The sequence below is a fragment of the Hyla sarda genome, chromosome 2 (genome assembly GCF_029499605.1).
Source record: "Hyla sarda isolate aHylSar1 chromosome 2, aHylSar1.hap1, whole genome shotgun sequence".
Taxonomy (NCBI): domain Eukaryota; kingdom Metazoa; phylum Chordata; class Amphibia; order Anura; family Hylidae; genus Hyla; species Hyla sarda.
This window is the reverse complement of record NC_079190.1, coordinates 147842019-147865158: the sequence shown is the minus strand read 5'-3', so window position 1 is coordinate 147865158 and position 23140 is coordinate 147842019. Positions and strand designations below refer to the sequence as shown.

At 42.2% G+C, this 23140-nt stretch overlaps 1 protein-coding gene across 6 annotated transcripts in view; it reads right to left on the bottom strand.

The window, feature by feature from the left end:
* The window catches only part of NDFIP2 (Nedd4 family interacting protein 2), a 155461-nt gene that overhangs the window by 104023 nt on the left and 28298 nt on the right, over nt 1-23140 (bottom strand). For all 6 annotated transcript variants that reach the window (XM_056555574.1, XM_056555578.1, XM_056555576.1 and 3 more), the window contains exons 2-3: nt 8827-8983; nt 3001-3128 (exon numbers count right to left, since the gene is read on the bottom strand). In XM_056555574.1, coding sequence (XP_056411549.1) covers nt 3001-3128; nt 8827-8983 — 285 coding nt within the window. The remainder of the gene's footprint in view (nt 1-3000; nt 3129-8826; nt 8984-23140) is intronic.

The window sequence follows — 23140 nt, the reverse complement described above, 5'->3', positions numbered from 1 at the left end:
TATGGGAATAAAAGGGTCAAGAATAAAAGAAAACCAATATGGAGGAATAAAAACTTTAAAGGGGAAATAAATGACAAAAATAAAGCAATTAAACTACTAAAACAGGACGGCAGTGAAGAAGCATTAAAAAGCTATAGAACAGATAAAAAACGCAAAAATAGAGACAGAAAGACACATTGCCAAAGAAAGTAAAACCTACCCCAAAATGTTCTTTAACTATATAAATAGCAAAAAGGTAAAAAATGAAAGTGTTGGCCCTTTAAAAAATGATGAGGAAGAAATAATAGACAGGGATCAGGAAAAAGCAAATATATTAAACAAATTCTTCTCCACTGTATTCATCAAGGAAAATGAAATGCCAGGTGAAATACAGCGAGATAAGGTAAACTCCCTAGTACAGGTCACCTGTCTAACCCAGGAAGAAGTACAGTGCCGCCTACAAAAAATCTAAATAGACGAATCACCAGTCCGAGATGGCATTCACCCCCGTGTTCTAAAGGAATTAAGTAATGTAATAGATAGACCCCTATTTTTAATATTTAAGGACTCTATAGTGACAGGGACTGTTCCCCAGGACTCGCACATAGCAAATGTGATGCCAATATTTAAAAAAGGGTCAAAAGGTGACCCCGGGAATTATAGGCCTGTTAGTTTAACCTCCGTTGTATGTAAATTGTTTGAGGGTTTTCTAAGAGATGATATTTTCGAGTATCTTGATAAAAATAAATGTATGACCCCATATCAGCATGGATTTATGAGGGATCGGTCCTGTCAAACTAACCTGATCAGCTTTATGAGGAGGTGAGCTCCAGACTGGACCAGGGGGAATCGCTGGATGTCATATATCTGGATTTTTCCAAAGCATTTGATACGGTGCCACATAAAAGGTTGGTGCATATAAAAAGAAGGATGGGGCTGGGGGAGAATGTGTGTAAGTGGGTAAGTAACTGGCTCAGTGATAGGAAACAGAGGGTGGTTATTAATGGTACTTATTCTGATTGGGTGACCATTACTAGTGGGGTACCACAGGGGTCAGTCTTGGGTCCTGTTCTGTTTAATATATTTATTAATGACCTTGTAGAGGGGTTGAATAGTAAAGTAGCAATCTTTGCAGATGATACTAAACTCTGTAAAGCGGTAAACACTATAGAGGACAGTGCACTGTTACAAATGGATCTGGATAGGTTGAAGGTTTGGGCTGGGAAGTGGCAGATGAGGTTTAACACTGATAAATGTGAGGTAATGCACATGGGGAAGAAAAATCCAGGCTGTGATTATGTATTAAATGGGAGAACACTTGGCACGACTAACATGGAAAAGGACTTGGGAGTCTTCGTAAACAGTAAATTTAGCTGTGGTGACCAGTGTCTGGCAGCTGCTGCCAAGGCAAATAAAATCATGGGGTGCATCAATAGGGGCATAGTTGCCCACGACCAGGAAATAATTCTACCGCTGTACAAATCACTAGTCAGACCACACATGGAATATTGGCTACAGTACTGTGCAATAGTGTACAAGAAAGATATTGTGGAGCTGGGGAGGGTTCAAAGACTGGCAACCATGGTAATACGGGGAATGGAAGGACTACAGTACCCAGAAAGATTATCAGAATTGGGGTTATTTAGTGTATAAATATATCAGGGGACCGTACAGAGATCTCTCCCATGATCTATTTATACCCAGGACTGTATTCAGGGGGCATCCTCTACGTTTAGAGGAAAGAAGGTTTCTACACCAGCACAGATGGGGGTTCTTTACTGTAAGAGCAGTGAGATTATGGAACTCTCTGCCAGAGGAGGTGGTCATGGGGAACACTGTAAAAGAGTTCAAAAGGGGTCTGGATGCATTTTTTGAGAGTAAGAAGATCGCTGGTTACGTATACTAGATTTATAGGAACAGAATGTTGATCCAGGGATTTATTCTGACTGCCATATTTGGAGTCGGGAAGGAATTTTTACCTCTAGTATGAAGGTTTTTTGCCTTCCTCTGGATCAACTCAGTAGGGACTCATTAGGGTTATAGGTTGAACTTTGTGGACTCTGGGCTTTTTTCAATATATGAAAAGGACGACTGCAGCACACCAGAATATCCAACAAATAGTGTAGCTTTAATCCAGCAAAAGACAGACTAAGTTTCTGTGGTCTCACACCACCATTTTCTGTGGTGTGAGACCACAGAAACGTTGTGTGTCTTTTGCTGGAGTAACGCTACACTATTGGATACTCTGGGGTGCTGCAGTCGTCCTTTTCCTTTGAATCTGCACTTTTGGACCAAGGACCAAGGTCCTGGAGAACACTTGCACCCTCATCCTTTGTTTACCTAGGAGTGTTTCTCTTCTGCTGCTTTGTATATATAATAATTATTATTGTTATTTAAGAAAAAAACAAAAATGTGTAAGCGAAACCACTCTTACAAGAATTCTCTTTGGGTGGTAGGGATGAGAAGTGTTTTGAATTTCTACACTCAGACACAAAAAAATAACACAGCCAGATAGAAATGTTGGATTGCTGGCGTTGGCTGTCCGGGCATGCTGGGAGTTTTGGTTTTGCAACAGCTGGAAGCACCCTGGTTGGGAAACACTGGTCTAAGACAATGGAAGGGTAATTCTTTTTAGCCGTGCTTCCTATACAGGGTGGGGGGTTTCTGGGCATACTGGTAGTTGTAGTTTTGCAGCAGCTGGAGGCACACTGGTTGGGAAATACTGCCTCAGACATTCATGGGGTCAATCAGGGTTTCTATCATTTGCAACAGAAAAAATAGGTACGAATGCTGCACTGTAGGTGTGAATAGGGTCCAGTCGGAGGTTCAATGAGATGAGGCACATAAGCATTGGATGTGCAATTTGGCCCCTGTACAAAGTTTTATCACAGCTTATTTCAGACATTGGTGTGGACTGTAGCTCATGGGCCCAACTATTGCTATGTATTAACAGGGTAGACGTGAAGTTACATTATAATACAAAATACGAACAACAAAGCAACTAAAAGCAAAACTGCTTACCCTCTGCGCCGCTTCCGCTGCGGCAGCAGCCATTGCTGCAGCTTTAGCCTTCTCAGCTTCGTCATATGTTGGGAGAGTGGTGGCAACACTATAAGGAGGTGGTACGGGGTAGTATTCATCATGTGCTTCTATAAATGAAAAAAAAGCATAAGAAAGATATATAAAGAAGCAGGCCCAATTGACATAAAGCTTGATTTTTTTTTTAGCAGGTATATTAAAGATTACTGATGACAAGCACGAATAGCTATCCTTATATTAAAAATGTGTTACAAACCGGAGGCTGCAAATCAGTAATGTAACCTTATGAAGTTTCAGTACAGAAAGGTAAGATTCAGCTCGACAACTCGTTCTCATCTCTGATCATGGTTATATAAAGATGAAATATCAAATGCTGCCAAGTAAAATAACAATGTAGGCAGTCTTCTCGAATTATTGTGCCTACTAAACTAACAGGGCCATCTACAGCAAGTGAATCGCCTATTATCTCCTCTTCTTGGAAGAGACCAGCCAGAACTAAGAGCCCTCTGTTCACTAACTAATGGGGAGGACATCTAGACAGGCCACCCTAAAAGTGACAGCATTATTTTCGTATCATTAGGCACTGCGAGACAGCCCCCTGATCACTAACAATGCCTAGTGTCTAACACAGTTATAAACACAAGAGAGAGCGCTCCATAGCGTAAAACCACCCGGGTGGATAAGGGGATATGGCAAAGAGAGTGATTATACAAGCCTCTTACACGAGGTGGTTGTGCGAACTCACACACAACGGTAAGCATGGGTGAGCGGTAGGGTCCGGTCTGCAGCCTCCCAACCAGGTGAACAGCAACTGGGGATAGACTTCCAAGGAGTGGCGGATCTCCACGGCGCTGACCAAGGACGGACATGTCAGGTAAGTAGAAGGTAACTTTATAGGGATAATGCAACGCGTTTCACCGCGCTTGCGCGGTGAAACCCGTTGCATTATCCCAATAAAGTTACCTTCTACTTACCTGATGTGTCGTCAGCGCCGTGGAGATCCGCCACTCCTTGGAAGTCTATCCCCAGTTAGTGTCTAACACATGAATGAAAGATTAGGACTCTACATCCGAACACACTGCGTATTTACTTATATCGGGGCCTTAAAAAAACACTGGGGGGGGGGGGTATTTATGAAGCACTTTACCCTTGTTTTCTGGGGTTAATTTGGTGAAAAAATTTGGTGCAGTACATTTTTTGTGCCTTTTGTTGCACCTTTTCATTTATGCACATTCCTTTCCTTGGCGGCAGTATGTGTGTTTTCAGTCGGGTTTTTGAAGTGGTCAGGAATCTATGAAAATGCAACTTTTAAAAAAAAAAATTTAAAGGTGCAACATTTGGCGCAAACCCTTTAAAAAGGCGCAAATCCCCTTCATAAAAATAAGTGGCACAGAAAACACACATTACAAAAATTTGTTGAAATTTCTCATTAATATAAGCAGACCACCTCGTTATTGAAAGAAATCTACAGGGTGGGCCATTTATATGGATACACCTTAATAAAATGGGAATGGTTGGTGATATTAACTTCCTGTTTGTGGCACATTAGTATATGTGAGGGGGGAAACTTTTCAAGATGGGTGGTGACCATGGCAGCCAATTTGAAGTCGGCCATTTTGAATCCAACTTTAGTTTTTTCAATAGGAAGAGGGTCATGTGACAAATCAAACTTATTGGGAATTTCACAAGAAAAACAATGATGTGCTTGGTTTTAAGGTAACTGTATTCTTTCATGAGTTATTTACAAGTTTCTGATCACTTATAAAATGTGTTCAATGTGCTGCCCATTGTGTTGGATTGTCAATGCAACCCTCTTCTCCCACTCTTCACACACTGATAGCCACACCGCAGGAGAAATGCTAGCACAGACTTCCAGTATCCGTAGTTTCAGGTGCTGCACATCTCGTATCTTCACAGCATAGACAATTGCCTCCAGATGACTCCAAAGATAAAAGTCTAAAGGGGTCAGATCGGGAGACCTTGGGGGCCATTCAACTGGCCCACGATGACCAATCCACTTTCCAGGAAACTGTTCATCTAGGAATGCTCGGACCTGACACCCATAATGTGGTGGTGCACCATCTTGCTGGAAAAACTCAGGGAACGTGCCAGGTCCAAGCATTCCTAGATGAACAGTTTCCTGGAAAGTGGATTGGTCGTCGTGGGCCAGTTGAATGGTCCCTAAGGTCTCCTGATCTGACCCCCTTAGACTTATCTTTGGGGTCATCTGAAGGCAATTGTCTATGCTGTGAAGATATGGATACTGGAAGCCTGTGCTAGCATTTCTCTTGCGGTGTTGCTATCAGTGTGTGAAGAGTGGGAGAAGAGGGTTGCATTGACAATCCAACACAATGGGCTGCACATTGAACACATTTTATAAGTGGTCAGAAACGTGTAATTAACTCATGAAAGAATAAAGTTACGTTAAAACCGAGCACATCATTGTTTTCTTGTGAAATTCCCAATAAGTTTGATGTGTCACTGGACCCTCTTCCTATTGAAAAAACAAAAGTTGGATTCAAAATGGCCTCAAAATGGCCGCCATGGTCACCACCCATCTTGAAAAGTTTCCCCCCTCACATATACTAATATGCAACAAATAGGAAGTGAATATCACCAACCATTCCCATTTTATTAAGGTGTATCCATATAAATGGCCCACCCTGTATATATATTTCCTATTAAAAAAAATATACCGTAACTAAAATAAAAATAAAATATATATATATATTTTTTTTTTTGGGAAACATTTTTCAATATGGTTAGGATGGACATGTTTAAAAGTCTGGATATTTGGTACTATTAAGTTTAACACACAAGGAATCACTTCTGGAAGAGCTGCCTGTAACACTCGCCTGAAAGGTGGGTAAATTCACACATATGACCCGACTTGTGCCTTTTTGTAAATTTGGTGCAGTGAGTTAAAAAGCCACCCATGAAAAAAAAGGAGTAAAAAAAACATATACCACAGCCATTATTCATAAATCCCCCCCCCCCCCCACTGTGTTATTCTCATTCATTAGATGGGACATCTGCATTGAACTAAAGTAGAGAATGAGTTACTTGCTTATATAGGTTTTTTTCTTTCAATCATAGCAGATTTCTAAGAAATGACTATGAATCTGGCAGGATTACCAGAAGCCTCATAAATTCATGTCAATATGTTATGGCTGAAAAACAAAAGAGACCCAGACACACGCTGAACCCCTACATGTGGAGAGATCTTAACCTACTGATGAGTAGGACGTCTACCACGTTCGTTTTGCTTTTATGTACAGTTGCAAAGTCTCTTGCTCCAAAAGCACAGAAGCAGTTGGCACTGCCATCACGTCACTTGGACCTCTGCCAGACATAAGGAAATCTGATCACTGTAATAAATGACTGCTTCAATAAATAATAAACTAGACTCATTACTGACAATATAGAATCTGTGGGACACTTTCACTATGCCAGGTCCTCCATGAGTCAGTGACCTCTGCTTAAAGGAGACATCCCCCAAAACTTTAAAGCGTACCAGTCATTTGCAAAAACTTTTTATAAAATGTGGAATATAACATTACATGTATATTTGTCCTTCATACACAAGAGTACACCTCGGCACTGCTGACACAGTATTGCTCGGACAGTGTCTGCAGCTCATTAAGCTATATATACCAACAAGACCTTTCCGGTGCTCACAAAGAACATCAGGCATAAATTCAACTGCAAAGTGACAAAAATGGAGCACTCACCTGGTCTGTAGCTTGAAACTTCTTTATTGCATCAATAAGGCTTACATAAAGGGGAGCGGACAGGAGCGGTGAGGTAGGAGAGTGGATGGGAGACGTATCGTGGACCCTGACGAAGCACCAAGTGCGCAATACGGACCATCGTCCATCCACTCCCCCACCTCACCGCTCCTGTCCGCTCCCCTGCATGTAAGCCTTATTAATGCAATAAAGGAGAAGTTTGAAGCTTCAGACCGGGTGAGTGCTCCATTCTTGTCACTTTGCAGTTGAATTCATGTGTATTTGTAATATGGATGCAACATTCAGCTCACATTCCCCACTGTAGTGCACGGACCCGCACCCGGCAAGGTGCTCACGAGGACAGGAACAAAAGGAGATGAGATCCAGCACTTCACATAACTTGCAGCTTTATTGGATTCCGTACCAAAACATCACACAGTAAAAACGTTCACTCCAGTGTCAAACGTGTTTCAAGCTCTTCATCGGTGACCTTTACTGTGTGATGTTTTCCTACGGAATCCAATAAAGCTGCAAGTTATGTGGAGTGCTGGATCATCTCCTTTTGTTCCTATATTTGTAATATACATTTATATTTTTTGGTGTCTTGTCCCTGGAGCTTTTGCCTGTGTGCTTCTGTGCAGAGACAAAATACAGGATGTAAAAGTGTGACAGAACCTCAGCTCCCACAGCAGGCTGATTGACAAACTAGGAGCCTGTATAGAGCTCTGCTTTCCCACCTAAATTTCCTACATTTTGTCTCCACACAGGCAATAGCTGCAGGGACAGCATTTTTTTCAGCCAAACATACACATTTTTTTAACCAACATATATTACAAATATACATATAATGTTATGTCACCGATCACAAGAAAGGAGGCCATTGTCCTTATGTCAATGGAGCGGCAGCATGCACACTCAGCAACTGCTCCATCAACTCTACATGGGACACAAGAACTTTGCCGAATCCGAGTATGCCATATAGAGCTGGGTGGTATGACCAAAAATGCATATCACGGTATTTTTACAAGTTATGGCAGTTCCACAGTATTTAACGGTATTCCCCCCCCCCCCCCCCCCCGCGAGGAACTAATCATATATGACCCCCAGGTGCTGCTATATTTCTCTAACACCCCCCCCCCCCCTCTCCTCCAGGCCTCGGCACTTTAAAATGAATGACTTGCGGGCCGCCGACGCTGGAAACGATTAAAGAAAAACTGTCAGAAAACTGTCGTTGATTCCAACGAGCCCTACCTTACCCGGATCCGCTCGGCCGTTCACCCGCAATTGTAGTTTTATTCTATGTGTATATCTTGCTGTAACTGGCACGGGCGGGGCTTCTGCTGGTTAACTGGCATTGATGTCAGCGCCGCTTATGAATATTCATCCCCCCTCCCTCCAGCTCTCCCCCTCTTCGCCGCTCCTAACTGGAGGGAGGGGGGATGAATATTCATAAGCGGTGCTGACATCAGTGCCAGTTAACCGGCAGAAACCCCGCCCGTGCCAGTTACAGCAAGATATACACATAGAATAAAACTACAATTGCGGGCGAACGGCCGGGCAGATCCGGGTAAGGTAGGGCTCGTTGGAATCAGCATCTCCCACACTATCCAGCAGGATAGTGCCGGAGAAAATATCTGACAGTTTTCCTGTAGGTTGCGAGCGGAAAGCTGTCAGCTCCCCATGCAAGCGCTAAAAGCCAGGCTTTTAGTGCTTGCAGAGGGAGGTGACAGCTTGCCGCGACTCACATCTCATTCATTTAAAGTGCCGGCGGCCCGCAAGTCATTCATATAAAGCGCCGCCGCAACTCATCTGTGGCTGATAATTCATTCATTCGAGGGGGGAGGGGCCCAACCGGTATTGTGTTATGGGAAAAATTCATATCGTGCAGGGAAGAAATTTCGGTATTCGGTATGAACCGGTATACCGCCCAGCCCTAATGCCATAATAGATTTACTTGATAGACAGAGGGCCTTTACAGTACACCCCCTGGACTGCAACTAAGGGTTATGCCTGGCTGATAGACATGAGGAACAGATCCACCAATGAACTAAAGAAATCCTCACAAAGTATCTACACATACCATTGTCCACACCATTGTCCACCACGATACTGCTGTAAGGCGGTGGAGACGTATCTGCTGCAGAAGCAGCTGTGGTCTGGCAAGCCTGAGAAGCCTGTGTTGAGGTTGATGGCTGCTCTACTGCAGGGGTTTCCGAGGAGTCGTCCTCATTCTCTAGCTGAGAAAAAGGAATAGAACAAAAAAATATAGCATCATTGCACTTTAACACAAAGAAAGATATGTAGAGTAAAGCCTGCACTGACTTACTGGGCTCAGTCTAGCAATACAACCTACATCTGGCTAATTGTGCACCTTATATAAAAGATTTCATCAGGATCTGATGTGTATGGGGGGGGGGGGGGGGGGCTCCAGATTATACTCCGAATGGGAAATAAGGATCAGGCAAGCTAGATATCAATGTGTCTGATCCTTTGCTATTATGGGAGATAAGTAGTGAGTATGTTTAAAGGGGTTCTCCGCTGCTGTTCCAAAAGCTGGAGCCGATGCCGGAAGCTCGTGACGTCATAGCCCTACCCCCTCATGACGCCCCATCCCCTCAATGCAAGTCTATGGGAGGGGGCGTGACAGCCGTCACGCCCCCTCCCATAGACTTGCATTGAGGGGGTGGGTGTGATGTCATGAGGGGGCAGGGCTATGACATCACACGCTCCCGGCACCGGCTCCAGCATTCGGAAGTTTGTTCCAAACGCTGAGCAGCGGAGTACCCCTTTAAGGGAACATTCATATCTATCTATGATCGCAATCAAGTGTGTACATCAGAAGAAGTTTCCATTGAATATGGTAAATGTGTCCAGGGCTTTACATTGCCTGAGAGAGGGAAAGTGTGCGCCTCCATCCATATACTACAAACAAAGTATGAAGTAGTATAGTAGACCACACTATTTCACCCCATGTATTTTTATTCTTAAAGATTCATTTATTTATCAATACTTTATCAGGTCATAAATGGATCCCATATACAATAAGTCAATAGGTGATGAATGCCAGTCATCCACCACAGCCTCTGTTTAACATATACCTCAGGAACTTTATAAGGCATATAGATCAGGCCTTAAAGGATGCATTATAAGACCCCTATGGGGAGTCAGGGGAGAAATCCATCGACATGTTAGGAACATCATTTGAACCTGAAGCTGAAGTCTTTGTTTGACATAATAATTCCATATGTCTAGACATTTTTTGTGTTTTGAAGAGACTATATGAACATGGCCACATCCAACCATATGAACTGAGATATTCTAAAACAAAGTTTAGTTTGCAACATGATGTCCATTCTATGAAAAGCCCTTTATAAAAAAGAGGTGTCTTAAAGGAGTACTCCACCCCTAGACATCTTATCTCCTATCCAAAGGATAGGAGATAAGATGTCAGATCGCAGGGGTCCTGCCGCTGGGGACCCCCACGATGTCCCTGCTGCACCCGGCATTTGTTTAGAGCATTGGGTGCAGAGCAAGAGGCTGGTGACGTCACGGTCACGCCCCGCTCGTTACATCACGGCCCCCTTAATGCAAGTCTATAAACTTGCAATGAGGAGGCGTGGCCGTGACGTCACGAGCCTCCTCCCTGCATCGCCAGTCATCCGTGAGGGAGCGAAGGTCGTTCAATGCCCCGGATGTCTGGGGGTGCCGCAGCAGAGATCGCTGGGGACCCCTGCTATCAGACATCTTATACCCTAGCCTAGGGGATAAGATGTCTAGGGGTGGAGTACCCCTTTAAAGTGTACCTGTCGTCAACAAAAACTTTTTATATAATGTAGAGAATACCATTATATGTATATAATGGTTAAAAATTGGGTATTTTTTTGGGTGAAAAAATGCTGTCCCCACAGCTCTTGTCCGAGTCTCTATGATGAGTCCAAAAACAGGAAGTGATGGTAGGACAAGCAGGGCTCTGTGCAGGCTCCTGGCTTGTCAATTATCCTGATGTATGAGCCAGGAGCATGTTATAGAGCCTCAGTGCACACGGTCCTGCTTTTTCTTAGTGCACAGAGCCCTGCTTGTCCACCATCTTTTCCTGTGCTTGGACTCCACATAGAGACACACATGCAATAGCTACAGGGACAAAAATAAACACTTTTATTTTAACCAATGTATATTACAAATATACATATAATGGTTTTATCTACATTATGTAAAACATTTTTGTTGACGACAGGTACACTTTAAAGAACATCAGTGAATAGCACATCATCGGGAATCTGTTCTGCGTGTCTTTTGTTTCAAAATCCGGTAACCAGAATGAATAACAAGTGATATCTAAAGTACGGATCAGACTTTAGTTATCACTTGTTATTCATTCTGGTTACCGGATCCCACATCAGATGCAGAATCCCACTTCCGGCACTGCCAAACAGGTTTACATTCCCATAAGGATATATAAATGAGCACTTGCTGTCTATACATCGCCATGACTACGCGCTGTGTACAGCTGGAAATGCGTCAACGTTTTCCTTTTATTTTGATTTATTTTCTTTTTGTCCTGTTTTTTTTTAATGCATATCTAGTAAAGATGAAGTGTTAACTTTTTGGATCTTTCTATTGCCTTTGGAGCTGGATACTCCTATTGTATACACCCTTGCACCAACCTAGGACTGCAGGACACCAGCTTGAAGAAAATCACTTTAAAGGGGTATTCCAGGCCAAAACTTTTTTTATACATCAACTGGCTCCGGAAAGTTAAACAGATTTGTAATTTACTTCTATTAAAAAATCTTAATCCTTTCAATAGTTATTAGCTTCTGAATTTGAGTTGCTGTTTTCTGTCTAACTGCTCTCTGATGACTCACGTCCCGGGAGCTGTCCAGCTCCTATGGGGATATTCTCCCATCATGCAAGGGATATTCTCCCATCATGCACAGCTCTCGTGACATCATCATTGAGCAGTTAGACAGAAAACTTCAGAAGCTAATAACTATTGGAAGGATTAAGATTTTTTAATAGAAGTAATTAACAAATCTGTTTAACTTTCCGGAGCCAGTTGATATATAAAAAAAAGTTTTTGCCTGGAATACCCCTTTAACTGTGGCTGAATTGTAGGCATAGTGGTGGGAATTTATCATTGTATGTAGACCATATTTTTGCTCTAAATTTGTCACAGATTTTGTTCTTGCAACTTTTCAAGTAGACAGTTTTGTAGGTATACCAAAATAAAGTTGTATTTCTGCAATGGTTGCACAATTTGTCGCAAATCTACACCAGACCACATCTGACTTACAAAACTGGCTGTGAAGAGAATTTGTAAAAAGTGGTGTACTGAAGTGTAATTTCAAAACAATGTGTACTTACACCATACTTATTACATACCATTTGACCATCTAATACATTTGGTGCATGGCACATTGCGTATACGCTGCATATTTTCCTACGAGCAGACACACAGCCCTGTGTGCGCAGTGAGGATGGGAGGCAGGGCCAGTGCGCCGACGTGATGACGCGTGGGTCTCTCTCCTGCACATATGGCTGCCATCAGATTGCCCTGTGTGTCTGTCCATTGCAGAATATGCAGCATATATTCCACAGTGTGAAATAGCTGCATATACACAAAGGCCCAGATTTATCAAACTGTGTGAGAAAAAAAGTGGAGTGATTTTTCCACAACAACCAATCACAGCTCAGCTTTCACTTTACCAGAGCTCATTAGCTGAACTGTGATTGGTCGCTGTGGAAAAATCACTCCACTTTTTCTCTCATACAGTTTGATAAATCTGGGCCAATGTGTGACCTAACCTAAAAACGTGTTAAAAAATAGTTCACCTACAGCAGCATTGATTTATTGCCTCAGTGAGTCTGGGTAAGAAGAGGTTAAACTGAGGTTATCAGGGGATCTCTGCTGCCCAGAGAACAAGATATAATAGATGGAGAGAGACTGAGCGCGGTGATAAAATTGCTTTATATGACTTTGTGCAGGATTTCTCAGTAAAAAGCCGAGTGAATCCTGACCGGACTCCCAGGAGAGACAAGGACAGTCCTGCTTGTCCCCCCACAAACAATGATTGACTACTTTCCCCTTATAAGTGTGTACGGAGAAAGCTGTCAGTCACTGTGTGTGGGTGGAGTAAGCAGGACTCTCAGTGTCTCTCCTAGGAGTCCGGTCAGGAATTACTCTGCTTTTTACTCCGATTTCCTGCTCAATATTATATAAACCTACAGAGAACATAGCTCAGCATAAATTACCTGACAGGTTTACTTTGAGGAGGAGCCATCTTTACAATAGTGAACTTCTTAATCTGTAACATGTACACATCATAGTGCCCCCTATCCACCTACCAGAAACAACCCCAAAAGGGAGACGACCTACTAAACAGATTACATTACCTATTCTCCAAAAGGCTAATTTCACCACACTGATCCCTAGGAAAAAAAGGCACGCTGCTACCCCCTATTTAAACAAAATGTCTCCATGCCCTGAAGAGGTTGTATCCCAGAAGGTATCCGATCCCATTGTGTCTGTGAATGAAAGCTGGACAGAGGTGTGACCTGACAACGTCCAATGATCTTGTGATGTCTGGAAGTCCTTACAGGACAGGGGATATATGCCGGAGTCTGGTCTAGGGGGTGATTTGTTTTCTCTCTGGGCTGGTGTCTCATAGGTTTAGGGGGTCTGGTCTGGTATTTGATATGTTTAGGCACTTTAATAGTATTTGGGATATATGGCCCATGCTCTTTGTATAGTAGTTAAGGTCTTCCCTCTTGGCAAAACTCCTTATAAACTTCCTAACATGGGGTAATTTTTTGGGTAGAAGTCGACATGGTGATCAGCAGATTATACACATCCGGTTTCTCTAACCCCAAGGCCAGAGAAGATATCCCTGGGCAAACAGGAGAAATTGAGCAGGTTGGCCATTTAAATAAATATGTGGATGGCCAAGGAGCACCTAAGCATCTCACCATTCTGCCTCACAGAGAGAACCCCTATATATCCATGTAGGGTTCACTAGTGAATATTGCAGATAACGATGTTCCTGGATATACTGCGCTCTGCAGTCTAGATAGGTCCACATATTACATAACAAGTGCCTGGGGCCACCTGCCCAGGTTAAATGAGTACTAACTCCTGCTGGTCAGGGAATGCCGCAGTGTTTGGTGACAAACACAAATGTTACAAGTTTTGATGTTTATGTGACATGTTTACATGGAAAAATCCAGACACAACTAGATCTGTGTATTTCCATCTGATCAAGTAAAGTCCAACCACAAATATCATAAAGTGTCATCTCTCACGCATGACAAGCTCCTCTCTTAGTACGTATACCTTGCGCTAAAAGTCAACTTATACTGTTCCAGGTTCCCCCTCTCCCCCATTTTATGTAATTCTCCAATTTCATGTCCATCCTCCATTTCACATCCCCCCTCCCCTAGTGTCACATCTCCCCCATTGATAAAGTGCAGGGGCAGGGGGAAACATAAAAAACCTGATGCTTACCTAACCCCGGTCCTCCGTAGGTAGCTGCAGATCCCATTCTCCTCCATGGAGTCCAATGTCTTATGGAACTTACAGTACATTCCTGCTCAGCCAATCACAGGCCTGACACATGACACCGCTGCAGCCACTGATTGGCTAAGCAAGAAAGGTCCTGGGACCAGCTGATTGCCAGGAGCACAGAGAAGATACCGGGACTGCACAGAGGAGATCGGGATCGGCGGCAGACCTATAGGTACCAGGGATAGGCGACTCAGGTTTCTTTTATGTTTTCCCCGCGCCCCTATTATTGCTTAGGACAGTGTTTCTCAACCAGGGTGCCTGCAGCCGTTGCAAAACTGCAACTCTCAGCATGCCCTGACAGCCTTTGGCTGTCCGGGCATGCTGGCTGGGAGTTGTAGTTTTGCAACATATCGCAAAAACCATGATTCGATTGAGATTTATCGTGTGGCACTAGTGTGAACAGAGCCTAAAGCTATGGGGCAGCCTTATACTGCCTTGATATGTTTGATCCTTTGTTCTCCATGCAGATAAGCAACTCCATAGGCATCTGAAGGCGGCTTACTCCACTCTTCCCTACTAAACATAAATGCTTAGCTATATAGCGGTAAATGCCACGGCCAGACATTTTTGAGGAACCTGAACATTAAAATTTATATAGACAACTGAGCAAAATCAATTTCAGAATGTGAATATTGCAAGTCCCCAACTGACAGACACGACATAATAAAACCATTTACTTTAAAGCGTACCAGTCAGATCCCACAAAAAAAAAAAAAAAAAACTGTTATATGTTTCTCAGTACCTCATCTTGATCATGTACACGTAATTTTTATGTCTCCATCACCCATAATTCACTAAAAATAGCATATTACAGCTGCACAATGTCTTTTCCATCTTGTCAAAGGTAGTGATGACTCCTCCCCCTCCTTCACTCTGCTGACTCACTGCTCTTGGAGGAGCATGGCAGCCCTGCTCTGTGGTTTCCTCTCTTCCTCTCTAGTTTCCTGCTGCACACACACACACACAATAATTATTGGAGATTGCCTGTACTCTACCACCAAAGACAATATGGTGAGTGTATAACTTACATCTATCCATGTCATTCATGTGTTCAATCCTTAGGCAGTCCTGTAATGATGGGACTTGTAGTTTTGGAATAGTTAAAGGTAAAGTGTTTGGATAACTCTTTTTTGCAGCAGTGTTGCCTTCAGCTGTGTGCCTACAGCTTTTGCAAAACTACAACTTCCAGCATGCCCAGACATCCTTTGACTGTCCAGGCATGCTTGGAGTTGTAGTTTTGCAACAGCTGGAGGCACATGTTTGGTAAAACTGTGTTACAGCAGTGTTGCTGCAGGCTGTGTCAATCAGCCATCTCGTGTCCATGACCCTTGAACATGCTCATGCTGCTGTGGGACTCATCGGTGTCCCAGGAAGTATTGGGACCCCTAGTGGTAGAATTTCTAAAGCCAGTTATATTTAATAAAATGTGATTTTTTTTTAAAGAAGTATATTAGAAAAGCTATTGTTTTGCCAAGATGTACAACATATAAAAAGTTTTTATATCTGACAGTGCCCATTTAAGGCCCTTTTACATAGAAATTACTGCCCTGTATGTCACACTCGACGATCAAGTGTCGAAAGAGTCAGAGATCCTTCAAGTGGCCCTTTACTTTAAATAGTTGGGCTGTGTTCACACGTTCAGATTTTTAATTGTAATTATTGAATTCAAAGCCAGGAATGGATCATAAATGGGGAGCACTTCTAAATGAAAAGGGTGAGACTCCACCTCTGTTCAGACCCATTCCTAGCTTTGTATTGCTTCTGCATCAGTTTGATCGGCGCTGCCCGCCTTTCTGCCAGTGTTAGTTATCTACACATAAGCATGGCCCATTGGGGCATAGGAAACTGATTATCCAAAGCGGAATGCAATTCATATCATCCACTAGCTGCATAATGTATTAGCATAGCGACTTCGAAAGGAGGCTGAATGCTCACGCTATTGCTCCCACTTACAGAGACTTTTTTTCCACATAATTTACCTTTAAGAACATAATTAAAGCTGTCAATGTGAATTAGGGTAAACCCTACAAGGAAACGGATGGGAAAAAAAAGATGTTATGCACAAGAATTTAAAGATTACTGCAAAAGCCACAACTCAAATGACTTGTGAATGCAATCCACACCATGTGAGTACTACCACAAATATACTGCACCGGGTGACAGTGACCTGGCCGGTAACACCAATCCTACTTTGCGTTACCAATATAGCTCAGAGGGTCCATAGATTAATGGACTGATGCCACTGTTAACTTACCAGGCCAGTACTTTCCATGAACACATCCCAACATCCAGTCCAGGGAAGGAAAGGTTGGGCATGTGTAGTTTTTATATGTAGTTTTTTTTTATAACAACTTCTGTATTGCACCGTATTCTGCCTGTCATCACAATGCTGTGTTCACATGGCCATTCCTACTTTTCTGTTCCGTCATAGCAGAAATAAATAATGAATTCTGTGGCAGAGGTCCTAATACTGATGGCCATCATATTCATTCTTTGTGACGAATCCGAAAGCAAAGACTCGCCGGTAAATTCATTGCAAAATAGGCACCGAGATCTATTGAGGAATCAACACTGTGGAATTTCCTCAGTGTTAAAGGGGTACTCCGGGGGAAAACTTTTTGTTTTTTTCAATCAACTGGTGCCAGAAAGTTAAACAGATTTGTAAATTAGATATACTTCAAAAGAAGAGAAAAGACGGCAGCTCACCGCACTTGCAATTCAAGCTTCTTTATTTCCAGCAGCGTGAGGGAACATACAAAATGGTGCAGGTGCCCAGACAACCGCACGAACAACGCCCGTTTCTTCCGGAAGAAGCACTTTACGAGCGAAATGGGCGTTGTTCGTGCGGTTGTCTGGGCACCTGCACCATTTTGTATGTTCCCTCACGCTGCTGGAAATAAAGAAGCTTGAATTGCAAGTGCGGTGAGCTGCCGTCTTTTCTCTTCTTTTGAAGTATATCTAATTGGACACTTTGGCTTTTTGTACAAGTCCTTGCACCCCCAGTGCAAGAAGCTACAGCAGGTGACTGTGCCTGTATACGACGGGTACTGAGGTGGTTGGAGAGGTGAAGACCCTGTAATTAGCAGCAGTGCCAGTTGTATATCTTTGGTGGAAATCAGATTTGTAAATTACTTCTATTAAAAAAATCTTAATCCTTCCAGTACTTATTAGCTGATGAATACTAAAGAGGAAATTATTTTCTTTTTGGAACACAGAGCTCCCTGCTGACATCATGAGCACAGTGCTCTCTGCTGACACCTCTGTCCATTTTAAGAACTGTCCAGAGTAGGAGAAAATCCCCATAGAAATCATATGCTGCTCTGGACAGTTCCTAAAATGGACAGAGATGTCATCAGAGAGCACTGTGGTCATGATGTCAGCAGAGAGCACTGTGTTCCAAAAAGAAAATAATTTCCTCTGTAGTATTCAGCAGCTAATAAGTACTGGAAGGATTAAGATTTTTTAATAGAAGTAATTTACAAATCTGTTTAACTTTCTAGCACCAGTTGATAAGAAAAAAAAAAAAAAAGTTTTCCACCAGAGTACCCCTTTAATACACCCTAAGAGCTACTATAAATGCTGGCCCTGATCCAGCTGTGCTAGCTTAGTGCATGTAGGTGGCGGTAATAGAGAAATTATGTAGTTATGACACTCGGCTGTGTTTTGATCTGTCAGTATATGTGGCCGTCCAGCCTGGGAGAGTGACGGCAATATTGTCGGGTCATGCATAGTGGATAATGGTGATCACTGTGACATCACAGGAGGAAGTACAACCAATTGTTTCTTCATTAGACAGGGGATGGGTGTAAGCGCATGGTTCACGCTACTTGTCACTCCCAATACCTGGCAGTGTTTGTAGATAATTCATCTCGGTAATTTTAGTAACTGCTGATACAATCTGGTTGGATATTATAGAGATTAGTCACATCTATTAGGTAAACATATTAAAACTGTGCACTTATGCTTCAAAAAGCTTATTATAAGCCAAAAAACTCTTGTTTTGTGTAATGTAAAATAACGACAGACTTAGGCCCCTTTCACACTATAAAATTAATCCGTTTTAAAGATCCGTTCAATGTTCCGTTATAAAAACCCCTATAATCGGCCGTTACAAACTCCCATTATAGTATATGGGATTTCTACATTATCCGTTTTTTAACCCGTTATAGCCCATTAATAACGGACGTTATTTTGTGACGGAAGAAAGAACGGAAGAAATAGTGCATGCACTATTTCTCCTTTTACTTTCTCCCATCACAAAATTATGTCCGTTATTAATGGGGTACTCCGGTGAAAAACTTTTTTTTTTTTTTAAATCAGCTGGTGCCAGAAAGTTAAACAGATTTGTAAATTACTTCTATTAAAAAATCTTAATCCTTCCTGTACTTATTAGCTGCTGAATACTACAGCGGAAATTCTTTTCTTTTGGAAACACAGAGCTCTCTGCTGACATCACGAGAACAGTGCTCTCTGCTGACATCTCTGTCCATTTTAGGAACTGCTCAGAACAGCATATGTTTGCTATGGGGATTTCCTTTTACCCTGGACAGTTCCTAAAATGGACAGAGATGTCAGCAGAGAGCACGGTGCTCATGATGTCAGCAGACAGCGCTGTGTTTCAAACGGAAAAGAATTTCCACTGTAGTATTCAGCAGCTAATAAGTACAGGAAGGATTAAGATTTTTTAAATAGAAGTAATTTACAAATCTGTTTAACTTTCTGGCACCAGTTGATTTAAAAAAATAAAAATAAAAGTTTTTCACCGGAGTACCCCTTTAATAATGGGCTATAAAGGGTTAAAAAAAAACGGATAATGTAAAAATCCCATAGACTATCATGGGATTTTGTAACGGCTGTTTAACGGACGATTTTCAGGGTTTTAATAGAACGGAACATTGAACGGATCTTTAAAACGGATTCATTTTATAGTGTGAAAGGGGCCTAAGTCTGTCGTTATTTTACATTACACAAAACAAGAATTTTTTGGCTTATAATAAGCTTTTTGAAGCATAAATGCACAGTTTTAAAATGTTAACCTAATAGATGTGACTAATCTCTATAATATCCAACCAGATTGTATCAGCAGTTACTTAAATTACTGAGATGAATGATCTACAAACACTGCCAGGTATTGGGAGTGACAAGTAGCGTGGAAGTAGCGTAGGAACATTGAACGGATCTTTAAAACCAATTCATTTTATAGTGTGAAAGGGGCCTTAGACTCAAGAGGTTAAAACTTAAATGGAAATAAGGGTCTATTCACACGGCGGAATTCCCCCTCAAATTAAAGCCCATAATAGACTTCTATGGGATTCCGCACTCCCAATAACACTTTTGAATTTCCGCAAGCGGAAATTCAAAAGTGTTAAATGGGAGTGCGGAATCCCATAGAAGTCGATGGGCTTTAATTTGAGGCGGAATTCCGCAAGCGGAAATTCTGCCGTGTGAATAGACCCTAAGTATCGGATCAGTGTAAATCTGACTACAGGGGACCCCCACCAAACAGGGAGGTCAATTGTCCGAGTGAATGGAGCGACAGCGCACATGCTGAACCACTGCTCCACTGACTACTGGACCTTCGAACTTTGCAATCCCACTTAGGATGCGTTCACATCACTTTATGGGGATACGGCAGTCGGATCCAGTGGAGGAATTTGAAAACCTGTCGCTGCCGTAACCCTGCTGGACTGTGCCGCATCGAATTCATTTGAATGAGCCGGACGGAGTAAGCTAAAGACTCCAGTCGGCTCATTTTTGGACCGTATCCGATTTTGTTGCTGGACAGAGACCTCAGCGGACCAAAGGTTTAGGTTCCGGTAACAGAACTGGATTTGGTCCAAAATTGAGACGACTGGAGTCACTTGCTGACTCTGTCCAGCTCATTCAAGCGAATAGAGTGCAGCACGGGTCCGGCAGGGATACAGCAGTGGTGTATCCCCAAAACCTGATGTGAATGAGCATTAAGAGCAACATCTTCATGAAGTTTGTATGGCTTTGTTCTGGGTACTCCGGTTTCCTCCCACACGCCAAAACATACTGATAAATCTGGTATTTAGATTGGGAGCCCCATTGGGGACAGAGACCATAGTAAATTATGACACTTTGTACAGTAATAGAATCACCCCAAACACTATGTTAAGATATCACCAACCAACAAGTAAAGCGTATACAGAGACTAAAATGATTAAGCTGTATTCAAATTTCCAAGAAAATACATAATAAAATATGCAATATATAAAGTAATAAAAATAAAAAAAATTATATATTTATATATTCTGCCTGCTTTTTTCTTGGAGATTTGTATAAAAGCCTAATCTGCATAAATGCTTTCCTTTGGTCAGTCGTCTCTGCAGAATATATTGGCGCTATATTAAAAGTAGTCTTAGGAAGAAAAAAAAAATTATCCGCAGGAGTCCCAACGCTGGCGCCCTGGCTCTTCCCTGGAGCGGAGCATCACGACCCCCGCCCAAAGCATATATCTCTATGGGAGAGCCGAAGATAGCCGAACAGCTCTCCCGTAAAGATATATGGAGGGAGCGTGGCGGTCCCCACTTCGTGCGTTGGTTGTAATGCACCACTCCAGGGGGGAGACGGGGCTCCATACAGAGATTGCGGTTATTTGTATTACCTTGTGACACACAGCTATTGTCATATATCTCATAGACTTGTATGGTTGGCCAGGGCTCTGTACAATTCCTCTTCACTTTCTAGTGACTGATTGAGAATTCTACTGCCGGAAACCCATCAATCTATTATTTATCTAGTGGCTCAAAGATAAATGCTAAAGAGGTTCTCCAGAGCTACAAAACTGATGTGTGTGGGAGGGGAATGTCCAATTCCTGGCACCACAACTGATCAGCTGGTTATTTGTTTACCAGTCAGCATCTATACTTTTCATTGGTTGTGTCTGGTGTGACAAAACTGTGATAAGCTAAAATATTGTACAGATCAACTAAGGGTGCGTTCACATAACAAGTTTGCTATACGGTTTCAGCATACGTTTTCAGTTTGAAAACCGTATAGAAAAGCATATACATTGACCGACCATTCAAAAACATACACAACTAGATGTATCCGGTTGTGTAACTTTTTGTATGTGTACATTTTTTGCATTTTTTTTTTTCTCGTGCACAAAAAGTGCTACGGTTTTGTGCACGGTCCTGTACTTTTTGTTTTTACAGTTTACTCCGCAGCCACAACCTCCATGTTGGGGATAGTAGTACAGGGGCTGAGGGATTGACTGAATCTCAATTCTGAGACAAATGTACATATGTATATTTTTTTTCAAAGCACAGTATGGGAAAAAAATCATTAAAATGTACCTATAAAAAGGTGTTTCCGGTTGCAATTTATATCGAAAAAAAACATTGGATCCAGTGACTTCTTTGCAGACTACTACAATCTGGAGAAAGAATGGCCAGAAGTCCCATAGACTCCAATAAGGGACTTCAGCAACTTTCAGATGGCAATAGCTTGCAAGCAAATCACAAGGTCAGAAGATACCCCAAAATTTTCCGACATATCCTGCCAGCAGGAGGTAACCTTTAAAGTCAATGGGCCCACAGAGGTGTACATTAAAATATACCAGTATACTGTATACTGGTGCCATAACCAAAAAACATGTGACTGGGCTACAAAGATATGACTTGTTATATATGGTGGATGCGGCGTCATCTATATATAGGTGTTACCATCTTTCGTAATCCAGCCTGTGCTGAAAAAGGAGAGAATTACTGAGACGTGATCTCTACAGAATAGGACGTGTCAGTCTATTGTGATCTCTGGCCGAGGTCTATCAATCTGATACATATGAGCTGTGATTGGTTGTTATGGGCAAGCGTGACAACTACAGGATTTTAGGATTTTTTTTGGTTTGAATTTATATAGTGACAGAAAATATATTTACATATATTTGTACACACATACATATTTATATATATATATATATATATATATATATATATATACACATATACATATATATACACATACACATACATACATACGTGTGTTTTAAAGAAGAACTCTGGTGAAACTAAACTTATCCCCTATCCTGTGGATATAAGTACCTGATCGTTGGGACCCCCACAATTTCCGGGACGTTGCCCCGGCTCTTGCATAGAGGAGCATGTGTCGTCTACCGGTGGATGGCACACTCTCCATTTATTTCTATGAGAGCGCCGATTATTCCCGAGTGCTGTACTGGATATCTCATTTAAGATTAAAAATAAATAAATGGTCAACGTCTGAAAAGATTTCTCCACTAATGGACAGGCCTTTTAGAAGGTCTCTCCAAACAATGAAGAAGCAAAGTAAGAGCAGGGACTATTATTTTAATACTATAACACTTTTCCTCCTGTGCACTCAAGTAGTCAGAAGCAATATATTTCACTGTAAACCTTGGCAGCAACAAGCACCTATGTGACAGTATGGGTGTAAACAAGTGCTTAATCTCTCATGCTTATTATACTGCATGCCATCACAAATTAACATTTACGAGCTGAAAAGTACGTAAAAAACATACCGCAATACCAGACACGTATAAGCCAATCCACTGCTGTACTCCCTGTCCGCTTAATGGAGTGATGCATGTGAATAAGAAGTCAGCAGCATGTAGATCACAGAAGTCCTGCTATCTACAAATCACAGACACCTCTGTAGTGGTGGTGAGACACGACATCATCCATAGTGACAGGGCTTAAACTGTACGGATGTAACTGAGCTGGGATGAAACCAATCACACTGCCTTCTAAGGAGAGCCAAGCAGAGGCATACAGACACAGTGTTCCTTTGAGTTCTTCTGCTACTTCATTTTAGGGATCAATGGGGTCTC